At 40.0% G+C, this 16,745-nt stretch overlaps 1 protein-coding gene across 1 annotated transcript in view; it reads right to left on the bottom strand.

Annotated features, from left to right (window-relative positions):
* Window positions 1-15,231, bottom strand: part of LOC108977028 — a 61,974-nt gene extending 46,743 nt beyond the window's left edge. Inside the window, exons 1-3 of the mRNA XM_018946521.1 lie at window positions 15,006-15,231; window positions 14,844-14,944; window positions 14,484-14,784 (exon numbers count right to left, since the gene is read on the bottom strand). Coding sequence (XP_018802066.1) covers window positions 14,484-14,784; window positions 14,844-14,944; window positions 15,006-15,038 — 435 coding nt within the window. The 5' untranslated portion in view covers window positions 15,039-15,231. The remainder of the gene's footprint in view (window positions 1-14,483; window positions 14,785-14,843; window positions 14,945-15,005) is intronic.
* Window positions 15,232-16,745: the final 1,514 nt, after the last annotated feature.

Here is a 16,745-nt window from a genome sequence, read left to right as displayed (position 1 = left end):
TGGTCCTTTGCGCGTTGGCCACGGCGAATATCGCATTCGATGGAACGATGAGCTGTACGAGATAAACGACGACATTGACATAGTTTAGAAAATTAAGAACGCTTCTACGCTGGCTAGGTCGTGTTGTCCGGATGGACGAAAACACTCCAGCTCTGAAAGTATTCGACGCAGTACCCACCGGGGGAAGCAGAGGAAGGGGAAGACCTCCACTCCGTTGGAAGGACCAGGTGGAGAAGGACCTGGTTACGCTTGGAATATCCAATTGGCCCACGTAGCGAAAAGAAAAAACGACTGCCGTGCTGTTGTTAACTCGGCTATAATCGCGTAAGCGGTGTCAATTAAGAAGAAGAAGAAACGTTATGGTGTACAAGTTCATAAAAGTTGAATTGTATTATAAATCGAAAAAAAAGTTTCGCAAAATTAAAAGAGATTACTTAAACTTTATTGTACTTATAGTTTTGTAATGGTAAATTTTAATGTAAAAGCAAAAATATGTTTTCTTCTTCATTGGTATGTATTTTTCGTGCTCACATAATTAAGCCACCTGACCTGAAAAATAAGCTGTCAGATAAAAGAATTCGAAGTTTTGTCTAAAATGTCTCTGTCATTCATTTATCACTCTATACCACTAGATCCAAGAATTTTTTTTTTTTTGCTTCGTGCAATTCGCCTATTTAAAAAATTTTCCTGTAATCTCCGTCGGACTGTCTGTGCTGATACCCGTACACCATGATTTTGCTCAATTTGGGCTCTAATTTCGCTCGAGGTCAAAAAAGGATCCACCTTGCTCATCCGTACTATCTGCCTGTCGTCGTTAGGAGTTGTTTTTCTGGGCTTTTTACGGGGAAGATTTTCAAGACTTTTTTTTTTTTAAATAGTGTAAAGCATTCTTAACCTTTCCCCTAGAAAAGGTTAAATATTCCAAAAGTTTCGCAATATTTTTGAACTTTTGGTAGCATTCCCATATGACTCTTCTTTAAAATGGAACTGTACTCTTGTTTTTACCCCTTGCTTAGAAAACTTTCAAAAAACGTTTTTAAATTAAATGAAACCAATAAATAAATAAAAAAAAAAAAAATTTACACAGACCGTGATTGCAAAGCTTTTGTAACAATGGCTTAATTATATGAGCGCACGCGACTAGATCAACTGCGAGTTTATTTTCATTTTTTCGCCAACCCCGATGCTTATTTCTCTGAATAAGATTTTAGCAACTTCCTAACATACAACGGAACTTTTTTGTATACCGTTAGATAGATAGATAGGAATGCACTGAGGCCTTAGGTCTGTCCTAACTCACAGGGACTCGCTTAGGCCCACCATATTGATGAAGTCCAGTATTTTGCTGAGTGCTAGCGAGGTGACGTGATCCCTATCCGGAAACATGGCTCCAAGGGCCTTCGACCTGCGCCTACAGACTGCAATGCAGTCGATTAACAGGTGCTCCGGGGTTTCAGGGTCCCTCTCGCAAAACCGACAGTTGGMGCAAGATGATAGGCCCTCGTTGGCTAAATGCCTTTTCAGCTTGCAGTGGCCGGTGCAAAATGCGACCAGGATCCTCAGTTTGTTTCTTGGGAGGTTTTTAACGATTTGAACCTATTCAGGTTGTACCCCCCAACTAGCAGCTTGGCATGATTCATACCGTGCGCTCGCTGCCAATACATTTCCCTGCCCACTCTTTCTTCCTTGCGGAGCAGCTCCTTCACAGTATGGGGACCCACCCGCGGGTCGAGCTAGCTCGTCAGCCAGCACCACCCCTTTGCCAGATTTAGACCTCGTTGCACTAGGTAACAGAAAGTATCCTCAAATTTGCCTCCTGCTATTATCACAATGTCGTCCGCATACCCTTGGCAGCGCATCCCATTGTCAGTTAGCAATGCTAACAGTTCGTCCACGACAAGGCTCCATAGTAGAGGTGATAGCACACCTYCCTGTGGACAGCCTCTTGTCGCACCCAGACGGATCTTTGTTTCACCCACCCTGGTCTCGGCGATCCTGGTGCGCAGCACGGTCGCTATCCATCTGCGCACCGGTGCTGCCACATTTCTTCTCTCCATCGCCCTGGCTACACTCTTGTGAGATGTGTTGTCGAAGGCACCTTCGATGTCTAAGAAGGCACATATCATCACCTCCCCTTTTTCCAGTGAGCTCTCTATCTCCGAGGTCAACTGGTACAGAGCCGTATTGGTGGATCTTTCCGCTCTGTATGCATGCTGAGCAGCATGCATGGGTGCTGTCTTCAGCGCCGTCAAACTTATATTGTGGTCTATGATCTTTTCCATAGTCTTCAGTAGGAAGGAGGTTAGACTAATTGGTCTGTAGGATTTGGCCAAGAAGTAGTCCTTGCTTCCTACTTTGGGTATGAAGATCACCTCAGCCGTCCTCCATGGGTCAGGGATGTACGCCATTGCGAGGCTCTCTCTCAGCAGCCGAACAAGGTGAGGTAGCAGAGGCTGTTCACCCTGCTGCAAAAGCGCTGGGAAGATGCCGTCCACCCCTGGAGACTTGAATGTTTCGAACGAGGCCATTGCCCACTTGATCGAGTCCGCAGTGACTAATTGCCTAGCGGTTACCCAATCCAAGCGGGATGGCCTGTGTTCTCGTATATACCGTTACAAAAATGAAAAGCTATTTCGGTGAATTTATTTTCAGAAACGTAGTTTTGCTATGCAGTGGCTTAATTATGTAAGCGCAAGTGTATATTTCGCATAAGAATCGTTAGGAAAACCAAAATCATTATACATAGTCATTATACAAATTCAATTGTATCCATTTTAGGCACAATGATAAACTATTATTAGTAAAATACGTTCTGAGTTTTTCATTAAGATAACTCAAATATTGGCCGATATATGATAATATAGCATAAAGTCAAGAAGAAGTTAGAAAATTTGTATATTAGGTATATGGGGCCTCAAGGAAGTATTGACCCGCTTCAACCCAATTTGGATTCACAGAATTACTACTGCAGGAAAAGGAATCTGTCTGAATTTCTATTGCATATCTCCCACATTGACCGATATTTTCGAACAAAGGTCAACTATAGTCACTGTGATCCTCATATTCGGCATCTAGGGTCTTGGACAATTTTGGTTGGATTTGAAAAATTTTTGGACATAAAGTGGAATTCACTAAAGGCATTATTCGTGCAAAGTTTAATTGCTTCTAGATTTGTGTACCGGGAACTGAACGAATGAAGTGGGCGGTACCACGCTCATTGTTCAAGTTTTACACAGACTCCTATAAAGCCTTGTCTGACGCATTTGGGTCTTCATCCGATTTCGTACATTTTCGTGCTGAACGAATTTGGTTGTTGTAGCTTTAGTGGTTTGGGAGATATGCACATTAAACATTTTAGGGGGCGAGGCCACGCTCACTTTCCCAAAATTGTTTATCCACAGGTGACCCTTGCTCCTGCAATCCCCTGTGGAAAATTATAGCTTTATATCTTAATTTGCTGCTAAAGTCACTTTATTGGTTTTCGGTTAATGACGATGTGTGGGTAGTTGTCCGATTATGCCCATCTACGAACTCGAATTTTTTTTGTACCAAAGAACCTACTATACATACCAAGTTTCATCAAGAAATTTTTACTCAAGTAACAGCCTGCACGGACGGAAAGACAGACAGGCAGTCAACCGGATTTCAACTTTTCTCGTCACCCTGATCATTTATTTACATATAACTATATATCTGTCTCGTTTAGTTTTATGTGAAATGTAAAACCGTTAGGTGAACAAAACTATAATACTCTGCAGCAACAGGTAGCGAGGGTATAAAAAGTTAATATACCAGGAAAATAGCTTGTGGAGGAAAACCCCGCAAAACTAAAACTTTCAGCGTTTTGTTCCCCTTAAAGAATTTGTTGGGGTTTTGAATTCACTGCGTACAAATACGGTGGTCATAATATTTTGAAACTCCTTAACAACCGTATACATCGGTGGTTGCGACAGCCTAAAGTTAAAAATAGTTGAAGTTTGTAATACCAGGAATAAGTGTGGTTGACTCCCAAGCTGAATTGTTTCAATTTCAATTAAAGCGAATGGAATAGAAGCCCTTAATAGAACCGTTATTTGGTTCCACCCATAAAACGAACCATCCTTTAGTTTATGGCCGTATATTTACGTATGCGAGTTCTTAATTCATTCTCCGAAATGTTTTATCGATTTAGGTATATGTTTATGGCCTATATATACATATGGTCTATATATACATATGTAACGTGGCTTTCACCACCTTACAATAATTTACTCCAACACTGTACATCATTTATCCTTACCATACTTCACACATAGTGCTTTCCACCATACTAAACTTCACCTCACTGCATTGACCAAAGCTGCGCTATGCTTCTATATAAGCAAGCACTTCACACCGACAGCGATCATTTCTTCCAGATAGCCAGCCAGGACGGTCAGCCAGCAGCAAGCAACAATAGGCAATGGTAAATGAAGTAGTTAGTTGTTGTAGACATTGCGTTGAAAACATAGCACACCAATCGGTGTGTTACCACTGCACGTAGTTAGAGTTGAGTACTTTGTTAGGTCTCGCAGGCATTGCGTTGAAAAGGTATTACGCCTCGGTGTGATACCAGTGCTCGCAATGGCTCTGCCTTATATACAGTAGAATTAGGTAATTTGTAAGGATTCGCAGGCATTGCGTTTAAAAGGTATTACACCAAATCGGTGTAATACCAGTGCTCGCAATGACTCTGCCTTATAACTTAATCGATGTGTTAGTTTTCGCAGGCGTTGCGTCGAAACGATATCACACCAACTCGGTGGGATATCAGTGYGCGCAATGGTTCGACCGTAGTCTCAGTTGCGTTGCGATACAGCGATATCACAGCTGCGCTACCTCGAGCAACGTCACTACCGCAGCTTGCACACCAGTGCACCAGTCACAGCTGTGCTGCCTCGAACAGCGTCACTAGCGCAGCTTGCACACCAGTGCACCGTTAATGTATCAGTCACAGCTGCGAGAAAAGACACAGTGGTCGAGGAGTTGCTAACCGTAGGTCAACGTGTCCGGTTGACATTCCTTATTTAATTCCTCCTTCGCGGGAGATCCCGTAAACGCTGCACTGTGCCGTACAGTCAGCATCGCGTCTGAAAGTGACTACTCCAAAGTACCGAAGGACCACCACCTTGCGGTAATTACCAACACGACTTCGACAAGAACCAACGCCTGGCACACCAAATCACAGCGATATTCCACCTGACTCGCCATATRCATATAAGCTGRTCTGSCTGTCCAYATAAGGGGTGTGGATTTCATCACAAAGTGAATATTTTCTTTGCTAAGGGTTCGTGGGTCCCAAGGCTGACCCTGGAGCGGCTGAGCATACCTCAGCTATGGACGAAACCCCATTACACATATGTACATATACTACTTGTATATATAACTTCAATACTGACGGACACATAAGGTTTGTTAGAAAAACGAAAACCATTATATTTACTATATGGAGGTTGCGGTAGTCCCGACCACACTGTATCTATTTTTCCCAGTATCACATACTATTAACATGGCACTTACGAAAAAACTAATCATATGGAGTAGTCAGTGAGATGTTCGAAAATCCTGATATTAGTTATATGGGGGTAAATCAAGCTTTCGCTAAAATTTATCAATTTTATGCACAAAGATACACAGCTTTATATTAGATATACAGAACTAAACAAAATATGGGTCCGATTAAACAAATTTTTGACAGAAAGATATACCATTATAAGAGAATTATCCCTTAACTTCAGTTATGTATATCACACATTGACCGATATTTTCGATCAAAAGTCAACATTTCCTACGACACCCTGTTCTACGCAACGGGCGATCTAACCCCATTTAGAGCAATGCCTTGCAGCAGGGTTACTCCGTATCCTTCTGACTCGTGGTGGCATTGAGTCCAACCCGGGCCCGGTGGAATTTTTCTGCGATGTTTGAGCTAAAAGGCTCCACTCAAACTCCCCTCGGTCAGGTGTAACACATGCAATGGATAGATCAATCTTAAAACCTGCTCAGGCCGTAAGACTCATAGACCACGAATTACGTGGACCTATGTTGYCAACGCAATACTGTGACACTAGACTCTACAGCTGCGCAATCTTCACACAGTTGGCGCGCTGCGCCGCCCCTCACCACTAGTGGCCAACAGAGGACCTCCACGGTTACCATGAACTCAAATAAGCAACATAGCTCCCACTCTGACTTGTATGATAGCACGTATTATTTGACATCACGAAACACTTACATATGGACATGTAGTGAAATTTAAGTGAAAAATAAAGTGCTCATTTCAAGGAAATAAAAAGTGCATAATATGAAAGAAAGTTACTACAAATCGATAAATTGCAAAAAAATTGCGAAATTTTCAAGTTTATATGCAAATATCTTAAAAACTATAAGTTTGCGGCGGTTATTTTTAATCTGGGGCATTAGCTCTATCCAACCATACACCTTTAACACTGAAATCAATCGTGGGATGGTATACTAAACCCGGTCCCATATATATATGAGTTCGAATTTTATACATCGTCACCTGAAATGCAAAATAACGTAACATCACTTTTCGTAGGTTTACAGGAGAAACAAAATACCGTATAAAAAGAAAACTACTGGATATATTGAATCACAATTTTGAAATCTGAATTAACGTGAAACTATAAGTTTATTTTAGAAAAAAATAAAGAAAAATTTAGCAAATTTTATGGTAAGCGTCTTACGTCATTTTGAATTTTCATTTCTGAAACAAAATAACGTATGATCAATTTAAACTTGTATAAAACTTAGAAATTTGAATATTAACCCTTTTTTTAATTTTAAATAAAAACATTTGCAAGTTTTTCATATTTCATGTTATTTTATTATTAATACAAGCATGTACATAAGTACTAGAAAAAGTTTTCTAGTTCAAGCTAAAAAACTAGGATAATGTTTAATTATTATTTATTAAACAATTAATTGTTCAAAAGATATATTATCATAAAAGTAAGTCTGCTGAAATCAAAGTTCCTGAACACTCGGAAAACCTCACTCAGTTTGACTTAATACCGGATCTCTTGGATCATGGAGTCGCTAAACCGAACTTTGGCGGGTCCTTCTCTACCCATATACCGAGAGAGATTTGGGTGGGACGAAGCCGTTGGAGAAGAGGGACCATGAGCTTCTCCACGGATGGGTCAACGCTTGTCAGGAAGGTTGATGGAGTGGTCTACTATCAGGAGCTCTATATAAACTCTAGTTTTAGACTTCCTAACTATTGCAGTGTCTTCCTGGCTGAGATTGGAGGGGGAACGTTCGCTTTAGTATCCCTTTTTGAAGAGGTTTTGCGCAAAAGGGAGAGGGCTGAGGGCTTACTACCCCCCCTCATTTGAAAGGTAATGAATGGAGCTTTTGAATAATAGCACCCTTCCCCCCTAGGACCACGGTGGGCTCTAGGGCAGCCTCCTGAAAATGGTGTAAAATCGTAGTTTTTCCATACAATTTTCACTAATTATTATAAAATTTATGTATTTTTACGCATAGAGGGACTCTATGTTTATTATTTTTATTATTTCAATGAATTAAAGTGGAAATTTATTTAAATAATAAAAACACTGAAAATTAAAAATTGTATATGTTTCGGTAATAATTCATACAAGTACCAAGATAACCCAACCAACCATTTATACAAGACCCTCAAATAATAAAATTGGGATTTTTTATTCCAAATTTTCGTTATATGGACGTAATATATTGCCCACTTTTCAGAGAGCTAAATAACGTATTATATTTACCTAATTGGTTATTTGACATCATTATAAAGTTTGAAAGCAGTTATTTTATTTAATTATATTTAAAATTTTAAATAGCGTCTTCCTTTTGTGCTTAGTTTCTTCGTCGTTTGACAGTTCATATTCAGTAATTTTGCTTACATTTCAAGGAACAGTATAACGGGTAATTGAAAGCAGTTTTATTTATTAGATTGTACATAAAATTGCAATTTAAAATTCATAATTTATCATTAATTCAATTAAATATATTTCAAAGAATGTGTGTGTGTTAATTTGGTTAAATTTTTTGCAAGCAGTGCAACAAAAACTTCAAAAGAAGAGAGCCATCCGTGCTATATAAATTTAAAAAAATCCGTGCATGCATTTAAGAGGAATAAGCAGTGAAAAGGATATACTAAAACGAACCCAACGTGATTGGAGCCATTAAGGTAGCACTAGATTTACTATTCTGGAGTGCAGCCTCCTTCAGAGAAGTGACCATCCACCAATAGCATCGAATGGCTTTGTGACAAGACTGATATGAGTGCCAGACTAAAGCCGAATCGCAGCAAACTGTAAAGTTCATGAGGTATCAAGAAGAGTCACCCTAGAACCGCTATCGGAAAAATGGGAACGGATCTGTGCTCCCATATCCTCTTCTATTACTGAATAACTGGGCGCCGCGGAGGATGTACCATTGGTACATGCGCGGTCCCTAAAGGCCCACGATCGTGATCTAGTGATCTCTTTGCCCTCAGTAAGGCTAGCCTTTCCTAGTTTTCGGGCTTGTAACACGCCTTTTTTTCTATGGTCTTACAAAGGATTACATATGTATATGTAGTAGTCCACGTTCGATCTTTGATCAGTCATGTAGACTAACCTCTAACCAAAGCACATTTAACATAATCCCTAAAAATGAACATAAAAAATAAATGAAGGCTAACTTCGATATAATAATAACAAAAAAAAAAAAAGAAAAAAAAAACACTGTTGTATTTACATACATGAGTGATGATACGTTATTTTTTTTAACTAACTCAAGCACTTGATGATTTGTTGTTTTGAATTTTTAATATAGCTTGTGTATTTTTGATCGCAGAAGCTTAAAATTTGGGCTCAGTGAATAAAGGCCTAACGAACTAACGCTTAATAAAAAAAAAGAAATAATGCCTAAAAATTGCATATATGAATTAGGCGGTTGTTCATAATGAAAGAATGCCTAACATTTTAGGAATTTCTTCATAAAATTGTTAGGTGATTCTTCATAATGAAAGAAAGCGTAACAATCAAAAATGAAGAAACGCCTAATTAGGTATTTATTCATTTTTGGTTGTTAGGCTTTCTTTTATTAATATTAGCCAATTTCTAATTTTGCTAAAAGTGTGATTTTCAATACTATTATGCGTGAATTTGTTGAAGACTAACGGTTGTACTTACGGTTAGACAAATGTTTTAGCATTTTGTTATCAGTTGTCATTCGGTAAACTTCTATCACTACGAACAAGTCATTCATAAGTGTTGGACATTGAAATTCATATTATTAATTAAAAATGGATTACGAAATAATTTCTGGCAAGAGGATTAATTCAAAATTGCTTTATGTAATACCAGGAAAGCAATTGTATAAATTTAAAACATTAATAAGAAATAAAAAATATTATGTATGTATAAATAAAAAATGCAAGGCAAAGATTGAATTAGTGAATGACGTATGTCAAAAACCAAAAAATGTCATTGAACATAATCATAGTGAGTCGGAAAACCTGGCAAATGAATTAAAGTGTGTAAGTAAAATTAAAAGTGAATGTTTGAATTCGTCCTCAGTTTTGAGTAATATGAATGCGCTAAGTACAATCAATTATTAGTAGCAAAGACATTTGTGAAATCTCCGAAATGTGCGCAAGAAGTAGTAGAGGCATTTCAGTTGGAATCCATTTATACGAACTTTGCTTTAACGAAGCATGGAGATCCGAAACATCAATTTTTTATTGCTTGCATCCAAGGGAATAACGGTTCATTTTGCATATTTGCTTCAAAGAAAATTATGCCAAAAATTGAAGAAAATATTCTTCCTATGAATAGGACATGTATAGTAGATGGAACTTTTTCAGTTGTTCCAAATGGATGTTTTAAGCATTCGGAAAGGTATAAAATTAAAAATGTGATATTATAGATATTTTACATTATAAAATCCTATCGTTATTTGTATTCTTCTTTTCAGATCTTTTCATTCTTTTTTATACTTATGGATAAAAAATCGCAAAAAAACTATGAAGATATATTTTCATACATTAATGAAAATGTATTTGAATTAAGCGCCAAAAGTTTTCTAACTGATTTCGAAGTCAGTCTTCAAATGGCAATAAGAAATAAACTCACCGTTGGTGAAATCTATGGTTGTTGGTTTCATTATTGCCAAGCAATAAGGAGAAATATTTCGAACAAAACAATCAACAATTGGCTTCTTCAATAAGAAACAGTCAAAATGCCTCTACGATATACCATAAAATCCTTGCTCTACGTCTGGTACCAGCTACCCAAATAAACGCGGTTTTTGGGAACATAAAAGAAGAATTGGTGAATACAAATATGCAAGAATTATTTACACCATTCATGATTTATTATGAAAAGCAATGGTTGCGAAAGGTAAGTTCCCTTTTACAAAATGTTAAAATGAAGGTATTAGTTTTGACTTTTACAAAATGCATACACCACCAACATTCTGTAAAAGGGAAAATGATAAGATTTCAAAATCATAAGAGCAATTTGTTGTTTTTTTTTTTTTTCAAGGTGACACCCGAAGTATTTTCGGTTTTCTTAAGAAGAACACGGACTACATCAGCTGTCGAGGCCTATAACGGCGTTATTTGCCGCATCATTCAAAAAAAAAAAAAAGGAAATTTTTTCAAATTTGTTAAAGCTCTTATTGATGAACAGTTTAATAAGAGTAGAGATTTTGATCTTCTAATATGCAGTGATGGATCCCATGGTACTTTAAAAAAAAAAAGAAGACCGTATATGAGCAAAAATCAAGTCAGATTGAAGAAGCCAGTCATGAACCCTTGCAAAGAATGATTGTCAAAAAACTAAAATTTGTGTTGACCTAGAACCAGATGAGGACATATTTGAAGCAAATGGTCTTCCTTATGACAGTAATAAAGAGGATGATAATGATAGCGAGAATGAAAATGATGATGGTGACGAGACTGTTGTTGCAAACATAGCAAGCAATTATTTTGGCCAAAGTAATGGTGCGATGTGCATAGTGTGTTTGGTTTCAAAGCCAAATATATTATATTTGCCATGTCGGCATTTAAAAATTTGCTCGAACTGTCATAATGAGCTAAAAGTTAGCGCAGCTGAAAACTTTTTGAAATGTCCTCTATGTAGAGCTATAGTTGTTAAAAATTTAACTGTATTTACATAACTTATAGTTCAATATAATTTAAAAATACATTTTTTTTCTTTTCAAAATATATTTTCTTAAAGTTCTAAGCATTTTAATTCGAATTTTTAGGTCTTCTTCTCTAGCCTCTGCGAATGGTAGTCACGGTGTCGTGGTGCCGGGGCTTAGCCGCAAGGCATAACCGGTGTGGATGGTGCTGAATAGCACTGTCCAGACAGGATGATGGGTGCCGCATGCATGCCACCTCCTAACCCAGGGTGTCATGCGACCCGTGCCAATTGGATGACTTGCAGCCAGGAGGTAAATTCGGCTGTATTCTAACGGAGCCTCCTCAACACCGGGCCGAATTGGGGTGTAACTGTGGCCTTACCGCGACAAGGGGCTCTGGCGTGGCGGACCTCTTAGTTCCCCATTATAACAATAGACCTGACGGCTCACCTTGCTGCAAACAAACCTCAACAAACCACAACAACCACACTAGACAACACGACAACTAAGCAACAACTCAGGACAACGGCTATGGATACGGAAAAACGAACAGGCGCAGCGGCGGGCAAGGGAGGTCAAGGGCCTAACCGGAAGTTTAGCTACCTCCATGTTCTCACGCCGGAGGAGCGGGCGCTATTCAAAGAGCGATGATGACGACATGCCCTCGTGTGGTGGTGTTAAAGTGATGGAAGTGCCTATTGCCACTGAGGCCGCTACGAGCGCCGCCAAGACCGCTGTCAGAAGGCGGAGTGGGTCGGACTCTGATGAGTCGCATCGGGCAGAGCCCAGCGGTGCTCGCAGAAGGAGGAGGAGGCGCAGAAGAGGTGGGCAACGCCCCCTCCCGGAAGCTGGCGAACCCGCAAAAAGGACAGAGGACCTGCCAATCATGCACAGCATGACCTTGTTCCTCCCCCGATGTGATGACAAGCCCTACCAATTTGGTCTATGTCTGGTGAAGAACCAGAACCGGGGCCTCGGCATCTCGGCCTGGCGCGTTGTCAGTAGCAACATGGAGGAAATAGGCGGCATGAAAGGATGGAGACTGTACTTGTTCACAGACGACGAGTCGTACAAGTACGTCCGGGCAGCGAGCTTCCGCCTGTTTTACAGGTTTAGCAAGGTGGTCATGCGGCCCCACAAGCCCGCAGCCACTGGGAGCAAAGGAGCGGAGAAGGCTGCAACTCAACAAAACGTTAGTTCCAAAAAACAGGCAGCGACTGCGGCAGCCCCGGAAGTCGAAGCAATGCAGGTGGACGAGGTGGTGAATCAACCCAGCGAAAGCAGGGCTGCACAGACAAGGCCAGTGGCAACCCCTGACGTCCCCGCAGATAGTTCCGACGGTCAGAGAGCAGAGCTACCCTCAACGCAGGAACTTTTGGAAGGATTAGGAGACCAACTGGACAGCAGTGCGGTTGACGGCGGGGAAGAGGATTTACCCCTCCTCGAACCTTTACAAAAATGACCGTCAACGTGGAAATCGTCCAGGTGAACCTGCACCACGCGGCGGCAGCCTCAACTGTCATAACGAGCAGGTTCACGGCGGAGAAACTGGGCATACTGCTGATCCAAGAACCTTGGGTCTACAGAGGAGAGGTTAAAGGCCTCAAGACGGAACAAAACAAGGTAATCTGGGATCTTTCTAGCGAGAGACATAGAACCTGCATAGTTGTAAGGAATAACGTTGAATTCTTCTGTATTTCAGAGTTCCTGACGCAGGATTTGGTGGCGGTGCAAGCCAGGGATGTCGAAGGCACGAACTTTGTCCTGGCTTCGGCCTACTTCCCAGGGGAGGCATCCACGGCACCCCCTGAGATGGTGGAAAAATAGGTGGAGTACTGCAGGAGGCACCGGCTTCCCCTCATCATTGGCTATGACGCGAACGCCCGCCACGTGGAATGGGGCAGTACGAACTGCAACATAAGAGGTGAGTCTCTTTTGGAGTACCTAGTAGGAAGTAGTGTAGCGATTGAAAATGTAGGGTGTGAGCCCACGCACAAAGCTCTCCATACCCATGGGAGTATTCCCAAGCATCTTCCAGGCAGAAGTGCTTGCCATAMGTCGGTGTACTGATATAAATCTCCATCGCAACTATCGCAATGAGAGAATAGCCATTCTCAGCGATAGTCAAGCGGCACTGAAAGCGATCTCCTCCTATGAGACCAAATCTCTTCTAGTGCAGGAGTGTTGGGAAAGGCTGAATAGCCTTGCGGAACTAAACCAGGTACACCTGATATGGGTGCCTGGSCACAAAGGGATAGCCGGCAACGAACTGGCTGACGAGCACGCCCGCTCTGCAGCCTCCACCAAGATGGTAGGACCTGAACCCTTTTGCCGGAATAGGTCCCCATACCATAAAGGAGCTACTCCGCAAGGAAGAAGGATTGGGCAGAAAGGAGCATTGGCAACTAAGACACGGTTTGAGGCATGCCAAGCTGCTTATTGGAGGATACAACCTAAGTAGGTTCAAAGTTGTCATTAACCTTCCCAGGCTGCTGGTCGCATGGTACACTGGTCATTGCAGGCTGAATAGGCATCTATACAACATGGGCCTATCCGCCAGCGCTAACTGCCGGTTCTGCGACAGGGAGCCTGAAACTCCGGAACACCTGCTGATTGACTGTACAGCAGTCTGCAGACGCAGGTTTAAGGCCCTTGGATCAATGTTACCGGATAGGGATCGCATCGCCTCACTAGCACCGGGCAGGCTACTGGACTTCATCGGTGCGCTGGGGCTAAGTGAGTCGATGTGAGTTAGGAGAGGGCACAATAAACCTAAGATCGCGGTGCATTCCTCATATTCAAATCTAATCTAATCTAGGTCTTCTTTCATTACGGGTTATTACATAATGAAAGAAACCCTAACAATATAAATTTTCTTTCATTTTTAAAATTAGGCTTTCCTTCATTTTTAAAGTTAAACGTTCTTTCACTTTCTTGTTAAGCGTTCTTGTTTAGGCATTATTTCATTTTTAAAAATTAGGCGTTAATTCGTTAGGCCTTTATTCACTGAGCCTAAAATTTGTGACACATTGTAATATGAAGTGGCGAATCGCAATCAGTAAAAAAAAAAAAAAGCTCAATTATGAAATTTTTGAAGATACGTTACTTTGCATTTTAGGTGACGATATACATACATATTCTTGATCTGGAGAGAATGGTATTCTAAATCACAGCCACTATTTGTGTGTGGAGGTTACTATCTGCACATACCCATTTTAACCTGGATTTTGGGATGTGAAATTCTGAAGTTTACCGTATTATTTATAATAACTATACTTATTTTATCTTTTGAGTACTGGCTTTAATATAAAGAACATAATAAGAACACATTTTACCTCATTTTTGTTTCCATAGTTTAGATTTTTCCCATAATTAATAAAATCATTTTTCACACCGTTTGGTATCTCCGGGATAGTTTGTCCTGAAACTTTACTCCGATTTCTGATATGATGACAATTTTTGGATACACTAAAATTACTTTCAACATTTGTCAAATTTTCCCTATGATCAATATTTGTACTTCCAATTATCATAGTACTTTTGCCACCTATTGAACTATTTCCCGATATATTAAGGTGATCTGAAATTTCATATGAGTTATTCCAACTTTTAGGTTTTTCTTCGGCGTGAAATTCTCTGAAATGTCTCTAGTTATTTTCTAAATTAAATAAGATTGACAAAAAAAAAACAAATACCTCACAGAYTTTCTACCACAAAAGCTTATACGGCGCTTTGGTTTAACGCGATCAACATCACCACGCAATCTCTTTATTCCAACTGAATCGCCGTGCTTGAGCTAAAACAAAATATTTTGTAGTGCCATTTACATAAAAGTCATATTTTAAATCTTTTCTCACTGAGCTTCGCCTTTCTTTTGTCTCCAAATCCATTTTATCGTTTCGTAAAGATTTGTTATCAAATATTTTACCAGTAAATAAAAATTTAAATGTTCCGCTATTTTTCGAAAGTTATCGGCGTTGAACCGATTGTAAACTGAGGGGGCATCTCCACAGGCAAATATTTATTGTTACTAACTCTATTGTGTTCCTTATTGCCTAAGGAGACTCCATATTGCTTATGGAACACTAATTAGTATGCCATATATTGGCGGCAATAACTGTCACTTCAACAGTTTGACAGCGCAGTTTTCATTTATATAAACGTTTCGAAGAGGCAACATATCCCATTATGTGTTGAATACAATGCTCGCGACAGATTACAAACGACATCTGTAAAATATTAAAATACACACGTTCTTACTGACGGACCTATTTTGACAGCTGCACGACTACACGACTTCAGGCCGACAGTTGTCGTTCTCGCTAACTTCAATTTAATCCTATATTTGCCAACGACATAGGATGACAGTAGAGTTGACAGTAAAATGAAAGATAGAGAGATGAGGTAGAGTGGTGATGCCACTAATAAATAAAATGTAAAATTATTCATAGCTCTAACAAACCTGACGTTATTTTACAAATAAAAGCATAAAATAGCTCTGTTACATCATTTATAATAACAATTAATAATTTAAAACGAATAAATTTACCTATTTACTTTTATATTGCATAAAAATTCCACTTTGAACAAAATATTAAAGTTTCATTGAATTGCAAGGTATTAGTATGGCCACAACGAAATTGTGTATATGCAAAATGGACAACTGCGTTGTTTTGTGTACATGTCGACCTTTGTTATGTTGCTGCCCTCTCACAAACGTTCATTGAAGTAGGATTCACAACGCCGTCTTCAGTTCACTGTCCTGCTGCTGCAGTCTGTCCGAGCATTGTGTTAAGCACATTATTCACACATTCAATTTAGTAGAGCGAGTATGATGAGTTATTTTCAAAATAGGAGATTGCTATACGAGACGGACGAGGGCACTCAGAGCTACACTATCTTCAGTGGAGTACCGCAAGGCTCGGTTTTAGGCCCGCTGCTATGAAATCTTATGTACGACGGGGTGTTAAGAATACCGCAACCAAAAAATGTGAAAACAGTTGCTAATGCGGATGATCTCATAGTGGTAGCTGTAGCTAAACATCTGGATGATCTCCGGATCAAATGCAATGACAGCATAAATGGTCTGCGCCGATGGTTTGCTGAAGTATCTTGGGGTAACAGTGGACTCAAGACTAAAGTTCAAGGACCACTTGGAAAATGCGACAAGTAAAACAAATAAAATATATAATGCGTTATCTCGAATGATGGCAAATAAAGACTGTATGCGTTCCAGCAGACGATTTTTAATAGCCAAGGCAATAAGCTCAGTGATCCTGTATGCGGCTCCAATATGGATACAGGCGCTAGAAACAAAATCATATGCTAGACCAATTAACACAGTACATAGKCTYTCAGCAATACGGGTGATAAGTGCTTTCCGAACCATTTCAAGTGACGCTGCTGAGGTATTAGCCAGTATGGCGCCGATTGACATCCAGGGAGACGAATCCGCTCGAATATATAACGTATYAGAGACGTCTACCACAGCAAAAAGAGAAGAGAGAAGAAAAAGCATTACAATGTGGCAGCAACTGTAGCAAACTTCATGCAAAGGACGGTGGACCTTCCGACTGATTTCGGACATACATTTGTGG

Source organism: Bactrocera latifrons, unplaced genomic scaffold (assembly GCF_001853355.1).
Source record: "Bactrocera latifrons isolate USDA-ARS-PBARC rearing strain unplaced genomic scaffold, ASM185335v1 scaffold_829, whole genome shotgun sequence".
Taxonomy (NCBI): Eukaryota; Metazoa; Arthropoda; class Insecta; order Diptera; family Tephritidae; genus Bactrocera; species Bactrocera latifrons.
The sequence above is the reverse complement of the archived record's forward strand: the minus strand, read 5'-3'. Positions and strand labels throughout refer to the sequence as shown.